Genomic DNA, 24,484 nt, shown 5'->3' on the forward strand with positions numbered 1-24,484 from the left:
GAAAACTGGTCTTGCTAATTTCAGTCATAACTTTCATGCTTCAGTCCAAGCCCACATCCATGCAAGTTACTCACCCTTATGCCTGCAAATGAATTGATTTGGTTTAATTCTTTCAATTCTCTGCTTTCCCCCCATCCGTTCTACTCGTTTCTGCCCAAGTTGCTTTCCATCTTCAAGTTAGCTTGATTGTTTCCAATATACATAAAGCCAAAAGACAATCATCAGGTATCTCAGTCAACCCAAAGAAATCACTTCTGAGTCAGAGGGGGCTCTTCCGTACCAATGAAAAACAAGGGGAGATGTTTTGGTATGAGGACTGTTCTGCTGTTTTTTCTTTTCCAGTTAGAAACAGAGTTGCCTTGGGCAGATTATCAGTAGGAGGTACCTGCCTCTGCCTGGTCACCTACCGCCAGCACTCCGCTACCACTCTGGTTTCTAAAAGGAAGGGGAAAGTGGAACAGGAAATGTAGAGGAAAATAGAGTGGTTCACCACCCTCTTTCTCCTCCACTTCTGCTCTTTTCCTCTCATTCTTTTCAAAACTAGGGAGTGAGAAAGAATAGCAGAGGCAAATGCTAGGGGAGGGGGGCATTTAGTGTATCACCTCAAGCAGCTGTAGTTTGATAACAGTAATTTATGAATTGCTGTCCCATTTTGGTTTCACATGAACAGTTCATTGCTCAGTTTCCCTCTTTGTCCAGCATTCTTCCTGTACTTGCATGTGTGAGGAACAAAAAAAGTGTACCAGGCATCATTTTGCCTTATTTGTGTGTACCTCCTGCACCGTTTTCAGATTTCTTTATGTTCATTTTTAAGCATCGCTACTGACCTCACTTTATGCCGTGCATTATCATCAAGGGTGTTTGCTAAGCAAAAAAGAACAAAGCAAATGATGATGTCATCATGCTTTTCAGTGTTAAAATGTTTCAGCATTTATGTAGTCACAAAAAATGTAGTAAATAAAAGGTTGGATTTTCCAGCACTTTACATTTAGAGGACTCTTGCATTCTTCTGTTCTCTGGAGAATTGCACCCACCAGTGCAATGACTACTGTTGTGAAGGCAAGGGTGATAACAGTAGACAGTGCCTATGGGGCAGAGGCCAACTTCTGTCAATGCAGTGATGGTGATCTCCATGTGGAATACTAAAGACCAGCCAGCCTTTTCTACTGTGCTATAATATGCCATAAAGCAATCCTATGTGTGTCTTATTCAGGGCCAATCTGCAACGTGAGGTAGCAAATGCCCAGCCCTCAACTCTGAATTCCCAGACTCATTGTCCAGAAAACCTCTCACACACCACTCAAGGAGTTTCATGACCAAAAACAGTGATACCACTCAAGGTCTTGATCATGGAAGTTCAATTTATTTTAACAGACTTCTAGGTAACAAATACAATGATCTTTTGCAGGCATGATGCATGCTTGAAAACTTTTGACAGCTAGAGGGAATGGGTGAGTTGTGTTTTCAGGTCACAGAAACCAGCTTCATGAAATCTTTACTTGCCCCCACCCCCAAATTTCTACCCAGTGATGAAGCTATGTTTTTTCCAATACAATCTTTAAGTGCAACTGCAGAAAACCAAACGGCCATAAACACTCAGGAGACCACAAAAAGTGCCATCAGCTCCCTGCTCTGCCTCCATTTGGAGTTTCCATTTGCTCAAGCAGAGTATATGTGGCAACTGGACTGCTTTCTGGGGACAAAGCTGTCCAGTTTCCAAAGCTGTCTTAACACATCTAGGAGCATCAGGTTCCCAAACACACACTGGCTTTTAAAGTCTGCCTTTTAAAAAGCAAACACTGATGTAGCCATTGTAAACACATTATAAAATTGAAACCAGCAGCTCTGAGCAGGAAAAAGACATAATGCAAAAAAGATGTGGATGCTAACCAAGCGTTTGTAAGTTTGCCTTTCCGCCAGAAGAGATCAATGGAACACAGAGCTGACCAACAAGTGGTGTCTCATGAGAAAAATGGAACAAAAGAACCTTGAGGGAAGGAGAGGAGGAAAAGCCTTCCACAGGGTATAGGGAAGCACCTCTGCCTGTATTCCATTTGCCAATCGCTCTGCTGTTAGTTCAGATTCACTAAAAACTTTCAAACTTTCTGTGAACAACTCACACAGAGCTCTTCTTACAACTGACACAAATTCTGGCAACACATGACTTGGCAAACACATGTTTGGACCGCACCACTTCAGATCGCAGGTGAGGGCTCACATGATGGAATACTTCTCTGTCCAAAATCATTCCCTGCACACAGAAAGCTAGCTTGTCAGGCTAGAACCTTCCTGTGCAACACCATTTCCTATGAGGAATTTGTTCCATGTCCGTTTCCATCACAGAAGACCCCACCTACGATATGAACTAGCAGCCAGACACAGGTTTGCCACTTCAGCTGCTGTTTTGCGAGAACTAGAGCTACACAGATCTGCAGCTGAAAGAAAACACAGTTGGCATAACATAAGATAGTTCAGTTACCCCATTTTGAAACTCCTGCCCTTGTGTGAGAGCAGTTATGGCACTGGCATGCATGTTTCTGTCCTTCTCATCCTGCCTGGAGCAGAGGGCTGTCAAATTAAATGGGCTGAACTTGCCAAACAGGCTATTTGGGGACCTCCATTTGGATTATTATTAGCTCCTTACAAAGTTCCTCAGAACTAATCAAGCTGTCTTCCAAGACAATCCGAGAGAAGAGTGAAATGATGGCCTGGGATTTATTAGAATTAAGAAGTGTCAGCAGGCATTTCTCTGGCAAGAGACTCTTGGCTAATACTCAAAAAGTTTCAGAAGGTACTCCAGATAACTTGGACCTGCTGAAGCTTGAAAATAAGACTGCCCAGGCTTCCCTGAGTTTGGCTTTGGGCCTCCGGGCAATTCAGAGCAGCTACTACTCCTAACATGATCAACACTGAACAGAAGAACAAAGACAAACATTCACAGGTCTGCAGACAAATGACCCAAGCCCTCTTGGGCACTGTGCACACAGTGAGAGCTGTGCCCGATCCCTCTTCCAGCCAGCCAGCCAGCCAGCCACTGATTCCCATTCACCATGCAAGACAGCACCCCAACTCCATGCATCTCTCTAAGCTAGAAGATTGGTTGCTTTCTTGTCTGTGGTGGTTGGCTTGATCTTATTGTGTCCGCAGTTGATAATCTAGGGCAGAAAGTAACATTTGAGAGAGTTTGTTAATTTGAAACTACTGTTTGTCACACAGAAAGAAAAGATGAGCCACCCATCTGGATCCCCTACATTGCACCCAACCCCAGCAGTTGCATTTGAACTATAGACTGCACATTCTTTGCAAGGGGCATGTGCTGGTAACATAGAGGAAAGTTCAGCCACCTCCCACTTCCTCTCAAGCCCTGGTGCCTAGTCCACCCACACAGACACAGTTCATACACATCCCCGACACCCACCACAAGAGACATCTCCATCAACCCGGCAGCCTTCCAGGCTTCTGAGAAACAAGACACACGTACCTCCATTCTGGGTGATATAGCGTACCCAAGGCAACGCCTGGTAGCCACTCTTCTCAATTATCTTTAAGTAGCGAACCTGGAAAAAGAAGGTTGGCAGTGAATTCTTCATAATGCAGGATGACAACTGGCTGCACAGGTCTGGAAAAGTTGTACCCCCCCCCCATAAAAGGGTGTGCGTCATGAAACTCAACCCTCATGCACTCTAAAGCAGCCTAAGTCACAGGTTGATTGTAGGCAATTAACACACAGAGCAGAGGTCCAATTGCGAAAAGCCATTCACCTGGATTCCAGACGTGGTGAAATATGGGATTTCAAACTTAACACTGATGGGTGGCTTCCCCTCTTTGTCCTCAGCTTCAACACTTGGGAGTCCAAAGTGAGCCCGCATCAGGTACTCCTTCCCTCCCTGCAGACAGAAAAGGGCAGTGTCAGTTTTCACATCCCCTCCCAGGATGCAGCTCTCTGGCTCCCTCACCAAACAGCCTACCCATCACCAGGCATGATGATGCCACCAGCCAGTGCGTGCCAGAAACAGAGTATGCCAGACAAGCAAATCAAGCCTCACTCTGCAGGGTAGAGCAAAGCAAAACAAACCCAATCAGGTACGCACTGCAGCCAAGATCTGGCACCCACTCTGAGCGAAGGGCAGAGGGAAGACCAAACATAACAGCTGCCAAGAAGTTAAATTCAGAAGCTGGAGAAAAACCCCAGGAGGACTGTTTCAGTCTTCTGTCCAGGCAGGATGTAGCCAGCTGCATTCATTATTCTCGCAAAAGCTTTCTGCCCAGTTTTGTCATAATTGAGCATTCTTCCTAAAAACTCACCGGGAAAGACTTAACAGACCACACAATGGCACTGTTCTCAGGCACCCACTTGACACTCCCGACGGTGGTTTTAAACTTGGGTGAGTCGGCATCATTTGGCACAGGTATGTGGATCTCCACGTTGTTGGCTGTGGATCTGCGCTTGAACTGACTCTTGGCCTAAGAAGATTGAAAGCCCCAAAAATGTCAAAATGATTCTTCTTCTCCCCACCCCAAAAATGTGAGAATATAGATTCTTTAAAAATCAAACTAGCAGGGGCTCTGCTCACTCAATGCTCAACATTTCTGTACTGAAACATCAATCAGATCCTTCAACACCAGTGCACAGATTGTGAATTATGAGCTTTTTATTCATTTACAGTGCTCATATCCAGCTCTTTGAAGCAGCTTTTGTGGGGTTCCCCATTATCAAGCCAATATCAGCTTAGTTTTACAGTGAAGTGTGTGCCTCAGACCATCTTTGGAATACACTGTTATCTGGAATGTATCTCAAAGCAGAGGAAGATCCTAAGATTTCTTTTGTATTCAGTAAGTGACAAGTCCTTTTGGCCAAGTTATTGCTTTATCGATTTACACATTTATCAGTTTAAACCAGTATTTTTCAACCACTGGTACTTATACCACCAGTGGTACTTGAAGTGGTGTCTGGTGGTATGTGCAAGACCCCCGAGCCCCTGCCATCTGGCAGCAAGACTAAAAATGCAATGTGACAAGTAGCAGGAGGCTTGGCTTGGCAGGCAGAGCTCCAGCATGTGCTATTCATGTGCTCAAAAAAGCCCTCCTGTCTGCCTTGAGCCTCTTACCAGTGTTTGTCACGTTGCATCTGGCCTCCCAATCCAGAAGTAACTGGTGATGATATCACCAGTTACTTTCGGTGGTACTTCCAATAGGTAGGCCATGCAAAGGGGTACAGCAGGGGACAAACCTTGAGAGACGCTGCTTTAAACTGGTCTAATTTATCAGTAGAGGCAGTCTAAAACTATTTTATTTTTTCATGAATGGCAGTGATATCCTAAAAAAGGGGGAGGCTGAAAGCGGTGCTATATGTTTTGATTCCAAATTAATATTTTAATCATTTTTAAAGCATTTTATCAAGTGCAATCACTGTCATAAAGGTGGTATATATGTGTTTTATGCTTGTGGCTGTCAGCAGACAACGCCACAGGAATAAAACAGGTATAAAACATTTCTCTCTCTCCCACACACACACAACCCCCAAAGAGCACAATTACATAATCAACTACATGAATCAAATTTAAATGGACTCCAATTACTTGAATTAAATCTTACAGTTAAGATTTCCATGCTACTTGTATGAACAACTACAATGAACTTAACGCTGCCAAACACAAATTAAAACATTGTCAAACTAAAACATTAAGATAGAAACTTGAACTAACAGAACTGAACATAGCATTGGATTGCTATGGAAAAAACTGGTTTTAAAATGCAGAAGTTTTAAAATGCAGGAAAAACACAAACATAACAAGGAACCATTAAACATTTGCTTATGAGTCAGTTTCACTTTCCATAGGGTTCAATACATTTATCAGCTTGAAGGGAGGGACTTCCTTCTCAAGTGTTTTTGGTGCCTGCTTTCATCAGATCAGGGCAATTCTGGTGGCACTGTATTCCTCTTGGCCTGCCCTTTCCAAAGGAATGAGGCACAGTCACACACTCCAAGTAAATGCAGACTGTAGCTCAGTTTCACTTTCCAAAAGGCTCCATGCATTTTCCTTGGCAGCTTCTGAGCATACTCAGAAGACTCTACAGCCAGTTAAAGCAACAGAGCTGTGAGAGAGTTAGGGGCTTAGAATCAAAGACAGAAGCACTCAGGACAATCCACAGATGCTCTGCAGTCACTTTAATAGGTGTGTGTCTGTGTCATTTCATCAACTGAGCAGGATATCGAGTTTTATAAGCCCAATTTCATGTTAGAGTGGTGTTATTTCATTTTTACCATTTTAGACTGTCCCTATTTATCAGGTAAATATCTGACAGCTCTACTAACCATGCTCATGTGCTGTTAAAAATCAATAGATAGAAAGTTTTTTGGATGGGGGTTAAAAACACAAACCACCACATTTTGGTGTTTTAAGATATTTTCCAGAAATTAAAATAGATTACTTTTCCAGTTAGAAATACTGTGGCTGCATCTGCTGACACTGTATCACCTATATCACCTACCTAGTACATTTTTAAAGCATTTAAAATAAAAATGAGAACTTAGAATAAAAACACATGACACCACTTCCAGCCTTTTTCATCATGAGACGTGTAAAAAAAATCACAGTAGAAGCCGACATTTAAATTTGAATGCAAGAAGTTTCAAGGGAAGAGGAAGCCAGTTTAAAGATTTCACTGTATACAAAAAGGGCGAAGAGGAAGCCAGAGAGTGTTCCAAGACTATTACGGACCTTGATCATGTACTCTATGCGGCTATGGGAATGCTTCTCTATGACCGACTCAATCCAGATTAGGGGCTTCACCTGTAGAAGAAGAAACACATCAGATATTACCATCCCTGGCTCTCAACCTGTCAAAAGAATGTTCCAGAAAAAAAGGTTCCACACTAGAAGTATCAGAGTCCACTGAAGGAGGTGGTTGATAATAACTTAGAGAGCTGGTGTAGTGTAGGCTAACAGCAGCAAATCAAACTTCCCCTTCTAGGAACTTACCAGATCTTAGGTAAGCCACTCCCCCTCAGCCTCAGTCTTCCCCAGCTGCAATATGGGAATAATCCTTACAAATCTACTGTAAAATTATATCAAAATAATCCATGTGATGCACTTTACACACTTGCAAATTCCAAGTTAACTTGATGGGTTTGCAAGCAGGTCAATGTCAGCAGAGGAAGGAATAACACTTTGCTTATGAAGGAATCTGACCTCCTTGATTGTCTTGGTGACAGTCATATAACTTCTTGCTATATCACTTACTGTCAAGTTGACAATTTTAATCATGCCTTGCCTCCTTTAAGACACCCTTTTGCTTTAAAAATCAAACAAAAGGACAGACTGTGCTTGAAATTTCAGAATTTACACAGACTTACGTGAGTATTCAGGCGATAGGACATGAGCTCAAACTCCCCATCCGGTGGGATGAAAGAAATTGTCCTGTCATTTTCAAAACGGGAAAGACGAACACACTGGTGAAATTTTACATCCTCCAGCTCCACAGATTTGCTTTTGCCACCTGCCAGGGAGACAAAAGGTGGTCCTAGCTTTGATGGCATACTGCTAGCCAATGAAAACCAGGTGGGAGAGGCACTGTGCCTGGGTAAGGTGGTGATTTTGGGGAGCATGAAAAAGGATACTAGCAGAAGTATCTCCAAGGATTATTCAGGACTAAATGTTCACACACAAAAGAGGAGGAATACATACCCCACTCCCTCCAACCCTTGCTTAGAGGACCTGGGCCAGGATACACCTAAACCCAAAAATCTCCCTTGTTTTTGTCTCTGGCAGTAAATATCTCGGTGCACAATTAATGCAATAGAAATTTGCTACCTAGAGAAAATCAACATCTTTCTCTCTCTGATAGACAGACACCTCCATGGGCTCTTTCTCTGATTAAAAGGCTACCAGAAAAGCAGAATTAAGATGGCCATGGCAAGGCACTTGCAGGAAGTTTCTTCTCTCTGGCGTGGCAGCTGGACTTGATAACCCACAAGGTTAGCAAGCTCTCATATTTTCGTTTCACAATACCTAAACTAAATACAAAGAGAACTGAAAGAATTAACTGAAGATTACAAAGGAGATGACAGCAGCCTTCTTCCAATGTTGCCAATTAGAGGGTCACTAGGCAAAAGAACAGGTTTGTTCTTCCCCATCCCCAACACAGAGATATAAAGCCTCCTCAGCCAAATGCAATTCTCTCCTGAGACAAAATCCAGGGGGACGGGGGAACCTACAACATTTGAAGTAGATATACTCACGGCCAGTGTTATCAAAGAGAACTTTGTCATTTAGGCCAAGGCGAAGTTCAGGCATTCCCGATAGGAAAACCCTCATTTTGATGGATCCAACAATCTCACTGCGCAGAACATTCCCATTAGCACTAACCTGGAGACAATGGAGGACAAAAATAAGAGAGTGTCACTGACTCATAACAAGAGTCTAACAAAATGCACAAAATAAGTTTAGATGTTTGCTAGTTTACTACCTCGGTCTGCTCACAGTGTAGCAACATACATTAACGAGCTAAAAAACAAAAAGCTGGAAACACACACACCCTCCAGTCTCAATGAATTCACAAGTGATGGGAGCCCCTCAATTGGCTGCAATTCAGGAAGGCGACCCTTGAACTGCTGAATCTCAGAGTTTTGGTCTTCTCGTTCACCTCCCTCTTTGCTGCAGTTATTTCTCTGGAGCACTTAAGGGTCCTGTTCAAATTAAGGAAAGGTCCTTCCAATTCATCCAGCTGTCAGCCCAATTTTGAACCTTGTAACTCAGCAGGTAAGAGCAGAGCTCTAGTGTGTTGTTTGAACTGTAGGAGTAAGGAAGGAATAAGGTAACTCAGGGATCAAAACTACTGAGCAACCTTGGAACCTATGATAAGGTTCACAAGCACACAGATTCTGAGTTTCAGTAGGGGGTGCCATATGCAAGCCAGCTGCCCTGAAACAATCACCTGAAGGACAAGGCCTTTTGTCCTGGACCCACCAGCCAGAATATTGAGCTCTCAGCATAGTACAAAGATACCCAGCACAGTTTTTTTACATCGGCTTCCCAGGACCTTTGCAATGTCACATTCCTACAAGCATTTTCTTTCTGCACTAAGTGTCTATCCCATACACTGCAAACTAACTGACAGAGTAGACAACAAATGGCCTAATTCATAGCAACTTCATATATATGGGGACAGATCATAACTCAGCACCTTCTGGGAACTAGGGACTTTCCTCATGCAGTTTCCAGCACCTTTGGTAGCAGGTTGGCAAAGGAACCTCTCTATGCCAAAATCTTGGACAGCTACTGCAAATCAGACCAGACTGGACTATCCTCAAAAAAGGCAGCCTCCTACCCAATCACATTTTAAATTAAACATTTGACAAATACTATTTGTGCTCACCAAGAGGTTCACAGATTCAATGACATCCAAGAACACCTCATTTTTCCGGTACTTGATCCCTTCAGAACGCCAAGAGACGGCATTTGTAACTGTGGCCGGAGGGCGGGGTGCTCCTGTTTCCAACTTGTGGCCTTCTTGGGTTATATACCTTCACAAGCACAGGCAAGAAGAAAAGACCCTAAGAGACTCTTTTCCTCTGTAAAACTTCTTGCCAAACCCCCGCTTCCGATTCCCACACCAGCCATCCACCACCAGTGGTAGAAACTGCTGAATTTCTACATTGTCATCCATTTCTACTCCACTATTTCTATTCTACTACTTCACTAACACAGCAGAAACACAAACCACCAGCCTACCTCCTTCTACTCCTGGGCCGCGACTCCAAATTCTTTCATCCTGTCTTCCTCTCCTCCATATACACGAACCCTTCTCCCCTCCATTCTGGATTCATTAAAACACTCTCCCTCCTGCCGATGTTTTCATCTCCTAAAACTAAGCTGAAATATCTCACGCTGCTACCCCCAAGTATACTTACTCTTGTAAAATTTTACTGTCAGTGGTTTGGGGATATCCAAAATCCATCAACTCATCTAAGAGTTCATAAATGATAACGAAGTTATCCCTAATGCTCTCTTCTTCTAGTTCCTTGAAGTATTCAGAGAACACCTGAAATGAAATTGTGAGATTCTTGACACCCAAGTTATTTACTCCAACAAAGGCAAGGAGAATGGCACCCAGAAAAGCACTCCAAGGTAGTCTCCCCTCCCCAAGACAGGCATCCTTTTCTAACATTTAAATCACTGCCATACCACAAGAGGCTGCAAGGGTGGTGAAGCTGGGAAATGCCTGAACAAGCAGGTCTGCTCCAGGGCATTAGGGGTGCCACCCTGCCCAACCACCAAGTCACCCTAACTCTGGTGTTCAGACCCTTCTGCAACTTCTTCCTTTGGGTCAGGCCCACAACAAATCCCAGCCTGAACAAGCAGAGCCTCAAAACTCTGAGCTGGAGCAACAGAATGCAAGCTCACCTGAACAACTTTGTAGAGGAAGGAGAACACTAAGGAGACACATGCATTCTTCTTGGAGGTCGCAACCACTGTGAAGTCATATTCAGGAGTTTACAGTTTAAGGTATGTTTATACATACTGTACACATATACCTATTTTTAAGCTATCTTCTAAGTTTTGCCAGCTTGTTTTTAAAGTACAATTTTACCCCATTTCCTAAAAACGACTTAAAAGAATATCCATTCCTCCTTCATGTCAAAGATTGTAATGGTAGATATGCTACCCTAAATAGTGTGAAAAAAGAGTGGTAATTGACATTTTGTCAAAAATTGACATTTTTCTGGGCTGAGAGAGAGTTGGCTGGGTGTGTGTGTTAGTTAAGGTTCCAACTGGCAACCTAAATCTCCAATAAGTGTCTTCTGGGCTTCCAGAAGTTTTTTCAGATGAGTGACAAAGAAATGTGCATGCGCTTCAAAATTCAAGTACATGGAATTGTCCTGCCCTTGGCTAAAGTAATCATCATTATATTAAGCATGGTTTTTTAAATTTGTTTGTGTGGTTCAGCAACCTCTATAGGGCTGTGTTGCTCAAGGGGAACATGTGGCTTTAAACAAGCCTTCAACATCCTGATGCTCAGGTCCCTGACTTCTCCCAATCAAATCCACTGTCATCACCACTGTCCAAATTGAGTCCATCTTATCTCCACCTTTACCACATCATACCTTAACTTGCAATGTTGCATTTTGGTAAAGGATACAATACAAGTTGTTATGCTTAATCCACATAAAGCGAACTCCTCCATGAGCGAGAATGGGAGACAGCATGCCTTCTTCCTCCTTTTCCATAAGAATGGGCATGAAGTGCTCCACTTCCGACATGTCCACATCTCCACGGTAATTTCTACAAATGAGGACCTAAAATTAAAATCAGGGGAGAGAAAAACCTTAGCAGCTTGAAGATAAGCAAGATGCAAAAGTGACTGGCCAACAGCTTTGCTTATGCCCTAAAGCAGACACAACAGTAAAAAGTGCTATAGAACCACAATCTGAACCACAATCTAGACAAAGATAAAAGTGATATAGAATCACCTAAAGGGAGCCTTCTAATTTCTGCCAGCCTTTAAGGAGGGAGGAGATAGAGCCAGAAAGCCACAGGCTTTAATGCCTGTTTTAAAAAATGTAGTGTATTTTCTCTCTGCATGAGCCTACTTGAGGAGAGAGCCTCAATTAGCTATCAAGATCAGAATACACACAAAAGCAATTTGAGTCTAATCTCCAGGATTTTTTGAGTTAGTGACATATAAGGACTTTAGCACAACACAGGAAAAGTTTCTAACACTGCATTCCAGCTCCCAGGAAAGCCACTAACTCCCGCCCAAACAGCAACATCTGATCTCTTAAAGAAACAAGGACTGTTATTACTTGATTAAGAAACTAAAGCATAATTTTCCACAACAGCAACAAGGTAGTCAAACATGACCAGGAAGGTTCTTTATGTCAGATGACTGAACATGCTGACAAGCACGTCTCAGGGCCAAATCCTATCCAACTTTCCAACACCAATGCAAACGTTCCCTTTCCTTGAGGAAGCCTCTGTGACTGCCCTCCCCAGTGCAGGATGCAGCGCACACCCCTTTGGCACAGTTGCATCAGCACTGGAAAGTTAGGAAGGATTGGGCCCAGTTTTGCTTACAGATGCAAACAAGATAAGGCAGCAGGCATGAGAGGTAGACCTTGGATTTGAACCAAAGGCTGCTGCCAAAGAGGCTTTGGACTACATAAAAAGTTGGTCTGAGGAAGAGCTTGACAGAACTCCATGCCCACCTGAAGCCAAGGAAGTTGGCAAGTGAGAGGCAAATGCAAAGGCCAGCCTGCCTACAGCCATAGTCAATTAGAAGATGATCACTAGAAGCAGTCCTGTTAGATTCCTTTTGTCCAACAGCACCCACAACTAGATTTCCCTAACAGGAAACCCATTAAGGAGGACAAGAAGGCTGCAACCCTCCTCAGTTATGGTTCCCATTTAAACAACTTGCTATTCAGAGGTCCACTGTTCTGGTAAACTGTGAAGATGTTCCACAGTAAACCACTCTTGGGGGATGTGAGCCCCCCACTAGCAGCACAGTGTACCTTGTCAGTTGCTAAAAAACTGAAGGTGTGCCTTGAACATTTTAGTGACGTGTGTCAGTGTGCTGCGAGATGAAAAAGGTTGAAAATCACTGTCCTAGCAGCTAATACCAAAGGATAATAATAGTTCATTATTACAGCATTTGTATACCATTTTTTTCCACTGAGTCTTACAGACTCTAGGACAGCTATTTTCAACCACTGTGCCATGGCACACCGGTGTGCCGCAAATGGTCCCCAGGTGTGCCTCAGGAATTTGGAAGAGGGTAATTTATTAGTAGGGCCATTGGGGGATGCAAGTCTACCATTGGCAGCAGTGTGCCTTGTCAATTGTTGAAAGAACTGATGATGTGCCCTGACCATTTTAGTGCCTTGCCAGTGTGCCATGAGATGAAAAAGGTTGAAAATCACTGCTCTGTGTGGCTCACACAGACAAACTAATAAGGACAGAGGCCAAGAATGGCCTGAAGACCCCCCCCTTCCTAACAGCTAATAATATGGGTAATATAAATATTAGTATTAGTATTATTTAAAATTATGCAATGGTTCTCAAACTTTTAGCACCAAGACCCACTTTCTAGAATGAGAATCTGTCAGGACCCACTGGAAGTGATGACATGACTGGAAGTGACATCATCAAGCAGGAACATTTTTAACAATCCTTGTGCTGCAATCCTACCCACACTTACCGGGGGTAAGTCCCATTGACTATCCTTGTTGAAAGCATATACATAGGAGCCAGTTAAAAGTACAGAGCTTTCACGTTTCCTCAAATGCAGTCACATACCATGGTGGCATCAAGTCTAATGTATTAAAGATAAAATACTGAAGTGAATGGGGACCCACCTGAAACTGGCTCGTGACTCACCCAGTGGGTCCCGACCCACCTTTTGAGAAGCACTGAACTAAAGCATTTGGACACCGCCTTTCTCACTAGCTCTCACTGTGAGGGTCTCACAGACTCAGGGAGGTTGGCACAGGCAGGCTAAGAAAGAGGGCAAAGAGGCCACGCCAGGCCTAAAGCAAAGGCCCCCCCACCTTGTCCCAGCAGCTCACACCAGAGCCCCTTGCTTCCAGATGGCCTGCAGGTAGACTACCCCTGTCCATGGAGGCTCTCCTGCAGAGCCCAGCCCGTCACCATGACGACGGTGGGGGGAGGGGCTGGGGGCTCAGGCGGAGGCTCCCCCGACCCCTTCCTGCTGAGTAAGGGACCCGCGCCGCCCCGAGGCTGCTCACGCTCCCCCCCCCGTACCTTTCCCTTCAGGTCCAGCACGTAGACGGCGCTGGCGGACATGGCGCTCCTCCGAGGGCCGCTACGGCACCCGCCCCACCAGCACTTCTCCCTCTGCCCGGCTCTGCCCTCCCACAACCACTTCCGCTTCCCTGCCCTCTCCCAAACAGCACTTCCGGTGACAACGGCCTGGGCCTCACCATAGAGGGGCAAATGGCTAGACGGGCGACTGCTGGGCCTCACCGTAGAGAGGCGAAAGGCCAGAGAGGCAACCACTGGAGGTGCTCAGCGTACGTGGAGAGCTTTTGAAGCGGCGATAGACTTCAAGGGTAGACTCACACGCACTGAGTTGTATGGGGTCCCAGATCAAACCTTCCCGCTGTCACGCCCAACGCAATGCCAGACCATGAAGAGCATTATAGAAACAGGGCGGTGGCGTAGCTGGAAGGGGGCGGAGCACCCAGTCTGGAGGGGAGGCTCAGCGGGGCGGGTACGCGACCCCTCCCTTCGGAGCTATTCCCGGCGGCGGGGGGCAAAACGGAACCGTACGGGAATGGCTCCGAAAGGAGGGGCTGCTTGCCCGCCCCGCTGAGCCTCCTCTCCAGACTGGGTGCGCCGCCCCCTCCAGCTACGCCACCGGGTCACCAGCTGTCATAACCGCAAAAGAGGACCAGGTCCCCAAAATGTAGGACATCCAGGACAAATGTAGGACATGACAAAACAAAAGCTGAAAACACCCATCTACTGACTTCAGGTGGTTGATTGAAACACTGTCTGGCTCATTATCAAATTTAAAACTACATTACATGCAACTTATTAATTATAAGATGGCTCAGCGTTGCCTGCAGGGGCCGCTCACAGGGAAAAGGAGGACATTTCAGTTCTTTTCCAGGCCATGAGGCTAAAAAAGAGGATAAGAAAAGGACAGCTGGTCACCCTGTTCCCAAACTGTGGGTCACAACCTGATTTTGGGTGGGTCACCAAAGGGCGATGATGGAAAGATTTAACTAACTGCCTCAAGCCCTGAAATTATTCCAAAAATCAGATACTGTAGCTGCTAATTAAATACCCTGCAAAGAGCTCAGCTCCCTCAGTTTGCAGGATTGCTGCTAACTGCCCTGCAAGCAGCTCAGCTGCAGTTTGCAAGCAGGTGGAAATAGAGGGAGATAAATGTTTGAGCGCCTTTCTTACTGCTTATTACTTTAATTAGTTAATTAACTTTAATTAATTAATTATATTTCTTTGTAGATCTCCTTTTTTTAAGGCCTGCTAAGCCCAGGTCGGTCCCGACAGGGTGTCCTGTAAACACCCTGTAAACAAGTGAGTCCCCTGCTACGAACCCTGGGAGCCACTGCCCCCACGTGCCCTTATCTCTGCGACCTTTGGACAGATGAGCCGAGTCAGTCAATGAAAACGCGCCTTCCATCCCGCGAGCTCACCGGCCAACGGCAAGCCGCGTAGCAAAATACGGGCCGAATTCTGACTAATGGGATTTTCGCTTCCATCTCTTCCTGCTTTAAGTTCTCGAGGGGAGGGAGCCAATGATGTAAGGCGCCCGCCAGCCAATAGAATCTCGTGGTCGCAGGGACGGACAGCCCAGCCGGCCAATGGAGACGTGCCCGCGGCGCAGCCCGGCCGAGGAACATGGCGAAGACTTACGACTACCTCTTCAAGCTGCTGCTGATCGGGGACTCCGGGGTGGGCAAGACGTGCGCGCTGTTCCGCTTCAGCGAGGACGCCTTCAACGCGACCTTCATCTCCACCATAGGTACGTCGCCCGGCAACCGAGGGAGGGGGCGCGGCGGCGTGTAGGCCCCGCCCCCACGCCCCGCCCTTCCTTGCCAGTGTCGCCATGGCAGCGTCTCTTTCGGACCCCCACCCCCATAGTCACTTGATGCTCTTGTCGCTATGGCAACCTGGGAGGGGGAGAGGATGCAGAGTTGGGGGGCTTCCTTCTCCCTCGCAGGACAGGTGGTCCCTCAACAGGTGGGGTGAAGGAAGCTCCCACCTCCCTCTCCCTGGGCGTTGTCTGTGGTAGAGCCCACTCCTACGCCTGTCTATTCAGAAGTCAGTCCCATCACAGTCAATGGGGCTTACTCCCAGGAAAGTGTGGGTAGGGCTGCAGCCTCAGAGCCCAAGCCTATGCATGTTTGCGACTGCAAACCAGAGGCAAAGCGCTTTCACTTTCTAAAGGCTAGGGAGCCCTGTGCAGGGTCATGCGGGGCTCCCCGCACCCCCAGGAGACTGCAGCAGGGCCTAGCAAGTGCATGCCAGTCCCTGCACCCCCTTAGTGACACAATCCTTCTCTGCACCCCCACAAGGACTTACTGCAGTCCTCAACTACCTGGGAGTTTGAGAAACGCTGGTCCACACTGAATTTTTTGGTAAAAATTTCTTGCCTTATCTATGGTAGTAACTCAGTGGTTCCCATACTGTGAACTGTGGTTCCTTGGGGAACTGCAGAAACCAGCAAGGGGAGCCACAGAATCCTTGCGAAAAACTGGCTGCTTCTACAGTGTATAGGATTGTAGTCTTAATACGGAGGTGTGGTCAATCACCCGGTAGATCAAGGGAGCCACCAGTCAGAAAAATCTGGGAACCTTTGAGCTAAATCTGCCCTAGCAGGTGTTTTTACAGATTATAACCCAGACTCAAGAAGCCTTAGCCGATAGATAACATATAAAATACAAAAAAACTGTCACTCGGGTAAAAGGGAAAACAGTTGTTAACAGTGGGGCCACATGACCCTGAAGTTAGCTTAGGGCCCAATCCTATCCAATTTTCCAGCACCAATACAGTCACAGTACAACTTTGAGGTAAGGAAACAAACATTCCTTTGAGGAGGCCTCTGTGACTGCCCCCATACTGCAGGATGCAGTGCATACCTCATACAGCTGCAAAGTTGAGTTGCTGGTAGTGGTTGCTCTTGAGTTCACTCCCTCCCCAGGAAGAACTAGGGAAGTTACCTGTCTGAAACCCTGCAGAAGTCAGGGTAAACAGTACTGGACTAGATGGGCCAATGTGGGCAAGGATCCTAGAGGCAACCTTAACTCAGGCTAAGGAAACTTCATATGATGAGATGAGCACAAATTCCTGTGCTCCACATGTTAGACTTTTGCAGCAAACGCAACAAAGAGTCCTGTTGCACATTAAAGACATATAAATGCCACAGAAAACGTGTTCATAATAATAGCGAGCTGTTCTTTTTTTTCCTTTTTTTTTTTACAGGTATTGATTTCAAGATCAGAACAATTGAGCTTGATGGCAAGAAGATTAAGCTGCAGATCTGGTAGGGATCTCTTCAGGATCTTAACTGGAATCTGGAGTTGAGGAGCTTTTTTCTGTGTAGCCAAAGTCTCTTCAGGCTTCCAAAAAGCCAGGGCATGCACACACAACACTGGAATGAAGCCAGATGCCCAAGGACTGTGACTGCTTTGCCTCTTCTAGCTGCATGTTGTTCTCATCTTCTCCTTACCACTGCTCTGAATATGGCAGGCACCAAATTGCAGCTGGTGGACCCTTTAGGTTCACCTTGTGAGATACAGGTGCAGCCTATTTATCCACAGATTTTCTATCTTGGATTTGTCTCAACACAAATGGGGTGGGGGTACTGAAAGTCACACACACCTTTGCCTCCTTTGCCCTGCGCTGGCATCTCGCTCAGTTTTCAGGCAGCCCAATACACTGCAAAAAGGCTCTGCCTTGCCCAGGCAGGGAATAGCCCTGGAGCCATGGAAGAGGTTCCACTTTTGAAGGAACAGTAACATTCCTGGAGCTCCTGAGCCAGCAAAGAGGCTGAAGAGGGGGGCAGAAAACCCTGTGTAACCAGAACACGTGCAGTAAGGTGGAGCTCTCTCTCACACACACACACACACACACAGGAGCAGGTGTGGTAGCAACAGAGGGGATTGCTTTAAAAAAACCCAGGGAGAGTTTGCTGAATTCCCCCCACAGATGATGCAGGCAATCACCAACACAAGCAAGCCTTCCCACCAAGCAAAGCATGAGATATAGCTTACAATCCTCTCCACACTTTCCTGGGAGTAAGCCCCATTGACTACAATGGGCTTACTTTTGAGTAGAAATGCATAGGGCTGGACTCTGAAAAGCTCAGCATCCCACCTGTGAAAGAAGCAGGACAGCTGGCAACGGGGAGGGCTCAGGAGGGGGATTGCTTTAAAAAAACCCAGGGAGTGTTTGCTGAACCATTCCAACTGTGAAAGAAGCAGGACAGCTGGCAACAGGAGGGCTGAATACAGAGGGGAGGGGATTGAGAACAGCTGCCTTAGTTTCCTTCCATCTGGAAGTGTCAGGCTGCAGCCTCCTTGCGTAACTCTATGGAATTTAGCACAACAAAATTTTTTGTTAATTGAGACAAGTCATGGAATGGAACCAACATGGATAAATAGGCTCTACCTATACATCTTTATCGCTGGCTTCTTTTTTAAATGGAGTCTATAAATTCTACTTAGAATGGGTGTGGGGAGAGAAAGTGTTGCCATGGGTTTTGATGGGATCGGCATCTTCATTCAGAAAATGCTTTTTCTGGCTTGGTTTCTCTCCAAGGACTTAGCCTCTCCTTCCCTTCCCCCAGGGACACAGCTGGGCAGGAGCGGTTTCGAACCATCACAACTGCTTACTACAGAGGAGCCATGGTGAGTTCAGTTGTCTCTTGAATGAGAAGCCATCACACGGGGGGACAATACTGGAATCTATAAAAATGCCAGCATGTCCCCTCCAGTCCCACTTTGTGTGTTGAGGTGTTCTGCTGCTGCCAGTAGGTCCATTCAGTGCTGAAACCTGTGCAGTCTTTTGCCCCACTGTTGCAGCTTCCATGTGTCTGGCTTTGTTTTGGGCTGTCTCTATCCTCTCCAGTTGCTTCAATCTTAAACATATGTTTCCCTTTCCTGGTCTCTTCTGTTTCTTTTTTGCATCATAGTTTAAGCTCCAGATTTTTCAGTTTAGGGGTTTCCACTTGTCTGTCCCCTTTGCTGTCCTCTGTCCATCCCAGGTCACTGGCTACATCAGCTCCTTTGGTTTCCTTCTGTGCTGGTCCCTGAAAAAGCTTCTGTTGCCATGTCCATTAAAAACTTTAAATTTCTCATTAAAGAAAGAAGCAACTATTATTTGCTCTGTCTCCCTCTGTTTTCTAGGGCATCATGCTAGTGTATGACATCACAAATGAGAAATCATTTGAAAACATTCGGAACTGGGTCAGGAACATTGAAGAAGTAAGTTTTCACTGTTCTTACATACAAAAAGCTTCATGTTCTTAAAATGCCAGCTTTTCCATTCAACACCCTGGCTAGTCCTTGCAAACACTGGCCAAGGAAAGTAAGCCCATACAAAAATGTTTCCTGTGTAAAGCTGGATGTCATGGAAAAGCATTCTAGTTTAGTCTTTTCCAAGATGTGACAGTTTTCCCCACACAGATAACTTTGGTATGAAGACACATTCATGAAGCAGTATTGTCTAAAGGTGGATCACCTCATCTACTTTTTGTGGGAACCAGGTGAGGTGGAAAAGAATTCCCTGACCCAGAGCAAAGGCAGACATTCTCTTTGATGTTTGTTGTGAGGACAGCCATGAAGAAAGTGGGAGAAGAGGATGTGAATGGGTGGCAACATTGGTGGTGGTGGGTCTTGGATTCCTCATGTTCTCAGATTCTTATTGGAGGTCCTTCTTAAGACTTCCTTTTCCCTGCTCCGCAAAGCACTCCTTGCCAACAGTTAGATATTTCTCAGTCCTGACTAAAAAAGCTTCTCAGAGGTGCTGGAGATCTCCCTGGTTTCTTGCAGAATTCTTTTGGGAAGAGGAAACTAACCCTGTAGAAGGTGATGGTGAGCTAGTCGTTCTGGTTGGTTGGTTCTCATCTGGTAAAAGCCTCCAGAAAATGCATCTTGAACTCTTGTTGTGTCACTGTGTGTTGTAATTACTCCTGCAAAGCATACTGATTGTTCTGGTGCCAGTGAACTCCTTGACTAACACTGAATCTGTGTGCTTCTGAATTAATGGTATTACTTTGGTGCTTTGTAAGTGCCTGAGGTGCAGTGAAAAATGGATCATATTTTACTACTTTGCAAAGTCTTTTGACAGAGAAAGTAAGTATGCTGTTGATGTGCTTCTGAAGTGGCAAGAGCAGCAGCCCTGGCAAATTCTCCTGGCTAGCAAATGGCTTTTCTAAGCAGTTCCAGTGTAGAGGGGAGAACCGCATGACAGAGTACTGGTTTTCCATGCAAAACAAGCTAGGGTGCTTCTTTACAGTGGAGTTGTTTTCTTACTACACGCTGCTTCTTTTTCATCACCGTAGCATGCATCTCCAGATGTCGAAAAAATGATCCTTGGAAACAAATGCGATATGAACCACAAGCGGCAAGTTTCCCGAGAGCAAGGAGAGAAGGTGAGGGCAAGGCAGACATCTTTGATAGCTGGTCTCCAGTAACTGGGGTAATAATATGCATGGCAATACACAATCACTCCAAATCTTCTTTTGATGTCCTAATGGTCGTGAGGGGGATGATGAGTTCAGTTCTGCTACTGCATTGCATTATGCAACATGAGTGGATGAAGCGCCTCTGTATGTTGTCCTTGTTGTGGGGTTTCAGTAGCAGCATCCAGATGGGATGAGGGCTGTAGTGGTGTAAACTGAGGATTTACAAACTCAAAGAAGATATTCTGTGCCTTTTGGAAGAACAGTAAGATGCTTGGAGCCCAGACCTATCCAACTTTCCAGCTCTGATGCAGCTGTGCCAACGGGGCATATGCTGCATCCTGCAGGGAAGGGGCAGTAATGGAAGCCACCTCAATGTAAAAAAACATTTAGGCTGCAATCCTATCCACTCTTACCTGGGAGTAAGCCCCACTGACTGTAATGGGACTTAGTTCTGAGTAGACATGCTTAGGATTGGGCTCTTATTCCCTTATCTTGGAGCTACCTTGTGACTGCTTCTCCACTGGAAAGTTGGGTAGGATTGGGCCCTTAAAGGGGCATTTTCTTCCCAAAGGCAGCAGGGAAAGGCACCATAGTGTTCAGGCTCACAGCTCAGCGCCTACCTGTGGAGCTGAGCTGAGATTTTTCTTCCTTCATTTTGTTCAGTTGGCCATTAGCTTTGGAATTAAGTTCATGGAGACCAGCGCAAAGGCAAACATCAACATAGAGAACGTGAGTACTGATCTTTCAACTTCACATTGAATCTTTAAGTCTTCCCTACTACTGAAAGTCTGGGCTGGCAAGCCCTGAAAGATGTCAGGAAGCGTAGCTGGGATGGAGGGACTGGGCTCCCTGTATGCTTTAGTGAAAAAAAAGCTCAAAGATGTTTTAGTGTGTTAATTTGTTTACATTCCTGACATTAGGTATTCAAAGCCTGTAACCACAGTTATTTGGAAGATGGATCAAAGCCAGCAAATAGGTTTTGTGTTGTGGTTTGATCCTATTGTGTGCTTGCACATTGACAGTAGGCCAGGCATTTGTTCTTCTTTAGTCACAGGATCAGCTTATGCAAGTTTAGAAGCAACCTGCAGTACACTCCTTAGCAGGGAACATTTTTTCAACATTTTTATGTTTCTTATTTTTAATGTTAGGCATTCTTTACTCTTGCAAGAGACATCAAAGCAAAAATGGACAAAAAACTGGTGAGTACCTTATCTGAAGTGGAGCCCCTTTGTGCAGCTGCAGGATGAAACTGACTCTCAATTGTGGCCAGCTCCCTCCTCCATTGGCCGGGCCACAGGTCACTCCATTAGAGTTAAGCAGTTCCTTTAACTCAGTGTAGCATTTTGGGGGCTACTAACCGTGTGCGCTGTCCATGTTGGCTACAGTGCCATTGAAACATGCCTGTATTTTGCCCTCTTCCTGAATCACAGCCATCAGTGGATGTGAAGAAGAATGTCAGTGGAGCACATCCTTGTGAAAAACATGCCACTAACAAGCAGCTCTGGTGTGGGGTGGATCATGGAGTGTCCTGTGAGGCCATTTAGGCCTGTTGGGTCTATCTGTCTGCAATGCCTTACTACCCCTGCCTCAGCAACCCTTACAGCCTCCAGTGGACAAATGGCTCAGTTTGAGTCAGTTGGAGCTAACATGAGAGGCACCACTGCAGTAACTAACACCTGTCATTCTTTGCCTCTTTAGGAAGGCAACAGCCCTCAGGGCAACATCCAGGGAGTGAAGATCACCCCAGACACGCAGAAGAAAAGCAGCTTTTTCCGATGTGCTCTTCTCTGAGGAGTACAGCCTTAATGTGAGCCTCTGCTCAGCCTACCTGGACTGTGCCTGCTTGTTGCAAGGGGCTCCCTCCCTCCCTCTGTCTGGAATGGGACCCCTTGCAACACTCCCAGCCACGCTATGCCCATCTGAGTGGAACTGAGAAGGTGGCTTCTTTTCACAACTGACTCTTCTGGACTGGTGGAGAAACATGGTGGATTCTTGCTGCGTCTGCCAGGTGGAAAACATGTTGTCTAGTTGGGGGATTGGGAAGAAAGATATGAATCAAGAGATCAGCCTGAGGAAGATTTCTAACGGGTTTTGCGCTCTCTCTCTCTCTCTCTCTCTCTCTCTCTCTCTCTCTGGGATGTGTTTTGTTAACTGTTTTGAGTCTAGTAGAAAAAGTAAGCTATGATCAGAATAACTCTTAAATGATTTCCCACCCACTGAATTCCCAGTCTGTGAATGATCAGGGTGTAGGGCATAGAGATATTTATAGGGCTAAATCATACAGCCAGCAAAAAGCACTGATTTTTTTGTAGCAGCTGTGTGTGCCCCCTCCTTGCTTTAGGTGGGGGACACACAGCTCACTTTTCCCTGTCACAAAAGGGGCCTCTTTGTTTGCTCATGGTGTGCTCTTGGCAATCATTCTAGACACTCCCACCATGAAAGAAGTTGCACAATGCCTCAATATAAAAATAAATTATTTTTTTAGAGAAATTGATGTATGCTGTTAAATGCCAAGCTCTTTGCTTCTCTGCAGGCAGGCTCTTGGAGCTTCCTGGCCATCGTGGGGGAAAGGGCTACAGGTACATGCTATTCTCTCCCTCCTCCTGAGGTGTCCCCTGCACCTGACAAGAGGTGCTTTTCAGCGGGAGTTACACTATACTGGCATTCCTTTCTCCAGGTCCACCATGGCCAGGTGGAGCTCCCACTCACCTGCCAAGAGCTGCTGCACTCACTTCTGCTTGGGGAGGCACATAGGAGATGAACAAAAGGGCAGCCACATCCACCCAGAAGTGTCCCACCAGCACTTCTGCTCTTGATATGTAACTAGAAAGGAATACATGGGGACAATGCCTGCCTCACTAACCAGAAACACTGGGGGTGGTACAGCCAGCAGTGCTGCGTGAAGGAAGGATCGGTGTTGCAGGATGGTGAAGAGTAACACTGCTGTCCAGGAAACCCTATTCATTCCTCTGTGGCTTGAGAGGAAAGGGGCAGGCAATGAAGAAAGATTAACTCTGGTTTATTCCCAGCAGTCATTCCACCTTCTTCATGACCAGTGGCAGTAGTCTGCCTCTTGTTGCTCTGGTGAAGGCTAATCCCCAGAACACTATATCCCCGTCCTTATAATATCCAAGGGTTATGGGGGTTGCCTTGCTGTAGGGTATTGGTATTCAGACTGGGGCATTGCAACGTCCCAGCCTGAGGGCCCTGGCCTCTGCCCCCTTAAGGGGTTGGGGCAGCGGGGAAGGCAGCGATGCGATCCCCAGGATTGTGTTGTTAATGGGGCTGCAGGGGCTGGGATGTATTCACCAGTCCCTGTAGCAGCACCCTGGGGGTGTGGGGAGCCCTGTACATGCTCACACATGCAGGATGCTGCTTCAGGGACTGGTAAGTACATCCCAGTCCCTGCAGTCCCCCTGAGTGACACGATCCCGGGGATCGTGTTGCTGCCTTCCCCTCACCCCTGCTTCCTCCCTCCCCTCCCCTCCCCTCCCCTGCAAGCACTTACTACAGCTTTCAAACTCCTAGAAAGTTTGAAGACAGCAGCTGTAGGGGGACTGTGTCTTCCTATTCACTTGTATTTTTTAAGGTGGGGGATGATGTTCAATAGATGTTCAAGAAAATGTTTATAAACATTTTAAAATCATTGATAAAATTATGTCAGTGCTGCACGGAAGGGACTGGACTGGTGTCACTCACTCAGGAATGTCACAGCCACTATCCAACAGCTGCCTGACACTTGCTCTACCACAATTTGCATTACAGTCACAAACATATTAGAGCATTATTATTTGGGGCAAAAAAATACTTGCAATTTCAGTTCTGGGATAATTGGATTCTTCCACAACAGAAGCACTAGAGAACATTGGCTACTGCTATGACCAATAAATAATAACTATGCATTCCTTTGCCTTAGCAGAAGTTAAAAGAGAATCAGGGTGCAATCCTAACCCACTTTTCAGCACCAACGTAAGGGCAGTGCAACTCCTAGGTAAGGGAACAACCATTCCCTTACTTTGAGGAGGCCTCTGTCAGTACAGGATGCAAAACATGTCTCATTAGCACTGCTGGGCCAGTGCTGGAAAGTTGGTTAGGATTTGGGCCTCAGTGTTTCCCCTTGGTTTGCCTCTGAGGATGGAAGAGGCTTCATGGACGCCAAGCTCTTGTCTTGCGCACATACACACAAGGATGACAGAGGGATGTACTGTCACAATATCCTTGCCTCAATTACCTTGATTGTTTTGGTGTAAAGCTGGTGATTGGACACTTTCTCACATTCTTGCCACTGCAGCTCATCAGCCTTAAAAAT

The 24,484-nt window shown here is 45.9% G+C and overlaps 2 protein-coding genes across 3 annotated transcripts; one reads left to right on the forward strand and one right to left on the reverse strand.

Annotated features, from left to right (window-relative positions):
• Positions 1-1,343: 1,343 nt before the first annotated feature.
• On the reverse strand, positions 1,344-13,890 carry AP1M1 (adaptor related protein complex 1 subunit mu 1). Its single transcript, XM_066636023.1, has 12 exons — positions 13,764-13,890; positions 11,143-11,299; positions 10,407-10,474; positions 9,914-10,044; positions 9,379-9,526; positions 8,243-8,369; positions 7,358-7,500; positions 6,723-6,794; positions 4,306-4,464; positions 3,762-3,887; positions 3,482-3,557; positions 1,344-3,155 (listed from the first exon to the last, which is right to left on the reverse strand). The coding sequence occupies exons 1-12, from the start codon at positions 13,803-13,805 to the stop codon at positions 3,133-3,135; spliced, it is 1,272 nt and encodes a 423-aa protein (XP_066492120.1). The 5' UTR covers positions 13,806-13,890; the 3' UTR covers positions 1,344-3,132.
• Positions 13,891-15,341: 1,451 nt separating this feature from the next.
• Positions 15,342-22,669, forward strand: RAB8A (RAB8A, member RAS oncogene family). Of its 2 annotated transcripts, XM_066635991.1 has the most exons (8): positions 15,345-15,510; positions 16,971-17,031; positions 18,337-18,397; positions 18,896-18,973; positions 20,053-20,142; positions 20,839-20,904; positions 21,324-21,374; positions 21,874-22,669. In XM_066635991.1, exons 1-8 carry the CDS (start codon positions 15,387-15,389, stop codon positions 21,964-21,966), a joined length of 624 nt encoding a protein of 207 aa, XP_066492088.1. In that variant the 5' UTR covers positions 15,345-15,386; the 3' UTR covers positions 21,967-22,669. The 2 variants fall into 2 exon arrangements, with proteins under 2 accessions (XP_066492089.1, XP_066492088.1); XM_066635992.1 differs by lacking the exon at positions 20,839-20,904 and having other exon boundaries at positions 15,342-15,510.
• Positions 22,670-24,484: the final 1,815 nt, after the last annotated feature.

Source organism: Tiliqua scincoides, chromosome 8 (assembly GCF_035046505.1).
Source record: "Tiliqua scincoides isolate rTilSci1 chromosome 8, rTilSci1.hap2, whole genome shotgun sequence".
Lineage (NCBI taxonomy): Eukaryota > Metazoa > Chordata > Lepidosauria > Squamata > Scincidae > Tiliqua > Tiliqua scincoides.